At 31.2% G+C, this 6,002-nt stretch overlaps 1 protein-coding gene across 1 annotated transcript; it reads right to left on the bottom strand.

Annotated features, from left to right (window-relative positions):
* Nucleotides 1-228: 228 nt before the first annotated feature.
* On the bottom strand, nt 229-5,558 carry LOC112011172 (protein VERNALIZATION 3). The gene is made up of 4 exons (XM_024043552.2): nt 5,284-5,558; nt 5,082-5,143; nt 3,573-3,613; nt 229-675 (listed from the first exon to the last, which is right to left on the bottom strand). The coding sequence occupies exons 1-4, from the start codon at nt 5,479-5,481 to the stop codon at nt 452-454; spliced, it is 525 nt and encodes a 174-aa protein (XP_023899320.1). The 5' UTR covers nt 5,482-5,558; the 3' UTR covers nt 229-451.
* Nucleotides 5,559-6,002: the final 444 nt, after the last annotated feature.

Genomic DNA, 6,002 nt, shown 5'->3' on the forward strand with positions numbered 1-6,002 from the left:
AGAGAGGGGTGGCCACATATATCCCATTGAAATTAATTTAACAACTAAAGCCGTGCAAAATAAATATACATTTGAGATAAGGAATTTATGATCAGTGCATCATTTTCTGGGCGAGGTGATACCTCTCCAAAGTACTAAAATGTTTGGGGGAGCAGGGAGATTGCGTAAGCATATTTAGTATCTCTAATGGTTTGGCTAGCACATCTCAATCAGATCAAAGAAAGGATATAGACTAATAAACTTCCATCTATATTATTATTGTTATTATATATGTTCACATCCCAGAATTCTTAGTACTAAACATCTCCTATATATGTAAGGAGAAGGAAGGAGTGCCAAGGTGTTAGTAGGTAAATTTAGCTCATACATGCATAGTACATGCATAAACACTTTTACAATGCTACTTGCTATATTATTTTTTTAAATAAAAAAAGATAGTAGAGTATTTCTCCTATCTTCTTCTTCCACCAGAGCCGCTTTCCCTCTGGCAATTGAAATAAACAGCAGCCACTGGCAATCCAAGATTATAAAGTTCAGCAAAGTCCTTAGTATTGAAATTCTGGCGCCACCCTGGTGCATACACTGTTTGTCTACCCAATTGACGGAACAACACGAAAGCAAACCGATGAATCCCCACTGTTGGCCGTGGACTTTCATAGCAGACAACCTCTTGCCCTACAATTACTTCCATTTATTAGATGTTACTCTAATTTTTTTTTTTTGAGTAAACAGTAATATTTATTTAAACATACATGAAAATAATTATAATAATAAAAGTCCAATGATTCAAAACTTGTAATGGCAAACATACCTTATAACTGAACTTCAAAATCAAAGTTGTTTATTACCACCTTTCATGAGATGTCAATATTTGGGTTATGGATGAGTAGCACATTAGCTCTAACTGAGTCCAATGTACGTAGATATTGGACAGATGCATTAAAGGTTGGTGAGGCTGAAGCTAGATTCAATAACTTGTTCCAACTACTGGCAACAAGGTGGCATGGCATGACAATAAAATCATAAACTGATCTATCTCAATATATATATCGCATAAATGTTTAATTGACGATGTACTAAAATAATATTTTATTATTATTTAATATTCATATAATAATTTTAACTTTAATAAAATGATAATTCATATCAATGTCATACATAAAATCTAAATCGCTTTATTTTTATGAAGAAAACTCTAGTTCAATGCATTAGAAATGATATGTCATTTTTGAACACATGTTCAAGTCATATGCAATAATCTAGAGTATTTGATGCCCCACATTACACATTTCATTATAATTTGCATTATTCATGGATATGACTTATCATATCAACATTTACCAGTGAATTCCAGTTAGTTTAACTAGTAAAGTTTCTGATAGTTGAATATAAAATTTTGAGTTTAATTTTTGTGTACGCCAAAAATTGATTGGTATTTTAATCTAATGATAAAGAGCTGTTATCAAGAATAGACATCATAAATTAAAAATTTCTTAGAAAATGAAAAAAAAAAAGATATCAACTTTTTATCCTATCAACATTGGGACGATCCGTGAATTAGGGAGGCAACGATAGTGAGAAGCATTGAAGACAGTTGGATTCAGATTTTATTTATTTATTTATTTTTAAAGTAGGATTCATGGAGCTAGTGGTGCCTTGGAACCATGCTTCCCCACAGTCTCCCTTTTGATGTGACATTTGGCAGCCCATATGCCTTTAGTATGAACTGGGACTGAGATTAAGTTTGAATCAAGTGCAGTTGTTATTAGGACTAAAATTAAGACTTAAAAATTATAATTTTTAATCTCAGTTATTAAGTAAAAAAAATTAAAAAAAGTAAAGTAAAAAAATTTTATAAGAGAAAAGAGAATAATTGCACATAGTTAGTATTGCACAGTATGATTGCACCGGATTTTTTTATTTTTTAAGGAAAGTATTTCACTGGATTCTAATTCTTGTAAACAACATAGACTTACTAGTCATAAATAAATAATTTTTATTTAAATGTATTCTTTAAAGTTTTTTTTTTTTTTGAGAAAAAAATTTATTTGAAGTAAATAAAAAATTATGTGGAAATTAGATTTCAAAAATGACCCCGCAGAAAAATTCTCGTTAGAAGTATTTAGGTTAAGTCATATATATTTCACAAAAAATAAAAAAAGGTCAAGTCATATATATGGCTTGTTGGTTTGATGTGGATAAATCCACGACTTTGTAATTAACATTTTATATAGAATTTTAAAACAAAAATTATTGTTATTATTATTATTATTATGACGACGACGATGATGATTTTTTGAACCACGGAAACGTTTGTTTTAAGTAAAAATTAGTAATCATAAATTGTAGAAAACTTTAGTCAATTCAACAACCTACATATAGCTAGTGACCATTTCTATAGTATTGGTGACTTCATGCTAATATGCTAGTTAAAAAGAAATGTTTATTTACCAGAAAAGAAAAAGAAAAAAACTTTATTTTTTGTGTCAACAAAGCCTTCCGATGACACAGGCCTCTTTCACCTCCCTTATGTTTGCCTGAGAGAGCCAAAAATTGTTCACGAAAAAATAGCTTTTAGACTCGAACCGAATGAACCGTAAAAAGTAGAAGTTTAAAGTTTTTAAGGTCGGATTGATATTCAACTGAAGTTGAACCTTGATGATGTTATTATTGATTTAATAATACTGAAATAAAAATAAAGGTATTAAATTGGTAAACATGACAAAATTTTACTAAAAATATGTTTTAAAAAATTAAACAGCATTCAATTTAATTTTCACCATTTTTATAAGGTTTATAGGAAAATAATAAAGTATAAAAAAGTGTAAAAAAATTGTGTTTAGTAATCTTTCAAATAATAAAAAAAAATTGTCTAAAACAAAATCATTTTCAACATAAACTAATAAATTGTATATTCACATGTTAAAAGGAATAATTCTTCAACCTCTAATAAAATTATCAAATAATAATAGATTGAGAAGGGGTAATATATTAAATTTAAAAATTACAATCTAAACTTAAAATAAATAAAATATTAAATCCAAAAATGAACTGTATCTCTTATTTGAAAATTATAATCTAAACTTAAAAAAAAAAAAAAAAATTTGAATTCCCAGATTCCATCCCTTACCCCTTCATTTATTTGAATATTTATATAAGTAAAATAGAATACTATTGAACCGTATATCTTAGTTAACGAACTGAATTTCCATCCGGTTCAAGGTTACTTAGGTCAGACTGGTTGGTCTAGTTCGGGTCTGACAACCTTCCGAAAGAGATGATGTTGAAAGTGAGACAAGAAAAAGAGAATTAAGAGTAGGACTGAGTTCATTCATTGCAAATTACCTTTGTCCATGTTGAAAAACAAGCATTTGTTGAAATTGACTATGCTTAATTTATAGCTCTTAAATTATCAAAAAAAGAAAAAAGAAAAAAAAAATGAGGTGTTTTAATTGTAGAATCAATAATAACTAACTACTTATGATTTGTTATGAAAATATTATGGACGTACTACCTCTGATAATAATAAATAGCATGTGTGTGTAGGAAATAATAGTAGCAGTAATACTCACCAAAGCTTGCCCCTGTAGTTGCTGGAATATCAGTCACCAACCTAACAAAGTTCATGTAGAGAGAAATCTGGTTAACTAGCATAGGTGAATACTACAAGATAAGCCATCAATTAGGCTGGCTTATTATATTTAAAAGAGTAGCAGATCCTGAAATGTAGATAATTGATTCGAATATTCCCTTTTGTTTCTTTCAAAAACTAAACTCTCTCATCCCAAAAAATAATTGCCCATTACAAATAATTGCATCGGCGTTTTAAGCTTGTGCCACATGAAAATGAAAATTTAACCTAATTATTGAGTCTTAATATATTAATTAACGCCTTTCTTTGAAAGATTTATTCAAATTTTTTCTTATATTTATAGATATATATATATGTTCTTGGCTGAATAAATGTGTTCCTATATAGAACTAGGAATTGGTGAAACACAGGACTTGAAATTTGGAGTTGAGAGAAGATGGTGGACGGTGAATATACACAAATCATCTTGTGAGAATATTCTTGGCTTTCCACCAGTCTACAGTACTAGAATAATATACGTTGATTGCTATGTATATATCCTATGGAGTAACTTATAGATCCGAAAAATAGAAAGAAGGGAAGGAAAAACCAAAAAAGAAAAAAACTTCCCCAAAAAAAAAATAAAAGAAAGAGAGAGAGAGAGAGAGAAGGGTAAGAAGATAGGCTAAACTGTAAAGCATGATGGTCATTGTAGGCTTTATCCTAGTACATGTGGGGTCCCATTGTGTATCCCTGGCAGGAACTTTGTAAATTCAAGGTAACTTTAGTAGTGGTCCTCCGCTTTACCATACGACATACATGCCATCAATCAATCATGCAAACAGAAAACAAAACTTTTTATTTTATTTTTATCCTTTGATACATAACAGAAAATAAAATTAAAAGAAAGAGAGATTTGTCAATTACATGAACAAACAGTACAACAGCTTTAGGCCTTACAGGTACTATATGAGGGTGGTAGAAGCTCATCAATTTCCGAGAGATTTGTCAATTTCCTTATCCTCACCGGACACAACCTCATCTCAATTTCCAAGAGATAAGCTTTTCAGTTATGAAATAACTGTTCATGACTTCCATAATTTTCACCAACCCAATTACCTCTAATGCAACCTCTAGTAAGATTGACACATGACTACTCTAGGACACGTGTCTTGCCTGTATGTCATCCGGTGTATAGGAGCATCGGAGATAAGTCACACCAATTGGCCTTATAATCCAAACTCCAACCATCACAACTAATCATGCATTTTGTAAAGTCTTAGATGTATGAAACATGTGTTATGAAAAAAATTCTTTGTATATGCAAGATGTATAAGACACATTCTCCAAAGTGTTCGAGAGAGAGAATCAACTTGGCAAGTATCAACTTCTAGAATAAACATACTCCAATTTCCTTATCACGAGCATTCATAGTGCTAGTTACCTTTGCAAATGGCGTGCTCACAGAGAGAGAGAGAGAGAGAGAGAGAGAGAGAGAGAGGCTACTCACCAATGCAAGTATTCCCTTAGGTTGGGATCACTTGGACTTGGTGCATCAGGATCTACCATTACCTGCTTAGTGAAAGTGATCATAACTCAAACCTTAGTGATTGAGATCTAGAAAAATGTGGAAACAACTTGAAACTTAAAAAGAAAAAGAGGAGAATCCAAAAGAGAGAGAGAGTGAAAAAAAATAAATGGTTTGCATTTACCAGAGTGTAGAAGGTCCTGAGATCATCACCACCAATATCAACCCTTGGTTGGTTGACAACATGAGAAGGTTTGAGCTCACAACCATTATTGACCTCCCTGTTGTTATAAGTGACCCTTAGAGAAATGGACCTTGTGAAGGGGTCCAAAACATCACCTATAACACGCCCAACAACTAGAGGATCCCTATCCCTGGGCATGATATGAAAAATTATCAAACCCCTATACACAATTACAACTTGGAACTTGGAATGTATTCACTAGTAAATATTTTGATAGCTCTGTTTGCCAAAATTCTGGATGCCCATTTATATATTGTTCGGAGGTATCTACCTTTAACTGTTGTACACCAATAGATTCGACTTTTATTTTGCTTTTATTACTATTCCTTTATTATTGGTCAAATTATATTCCTACTATTCCAATATCAGATGCTACCCAATAAAAATAAAAAACACAGATATCAGTTCCACTTTCAAAAGTGGACCTAAGTTTTATATTCTCGTCATTGATCAAGTTTATCCATGAGCCTTTTCGGTCCCCAGCATCCTATATCATCGTACAACAATTCTAGACCTTCTCTTATTATTGAATTTTTAAAATAAAAAAGCCTCTTTAAAAATCAAAGAATCAGGAATGAAAAAAAAAGAACAAACTAGCACCATGCTTTCTAACTTTTGGGGTAGCTAGAACAATATGTGATATGACACTGCTTTCTCTC

This window comes from Quercus suber, unplaced genomic scaffold, assembly GCF_002906115.3.
Source record: "Quercus suber isolate HL8 unplaced genomic scaffold, Cork oak 2.0 scaffold_57, whole genome shotgun sequence".
NCBI lineage: Eukaryota > Viridiplantae > Streptophyta > Magnoliopsida > Fagales > Fagaceae > Quercus > Quercus suber.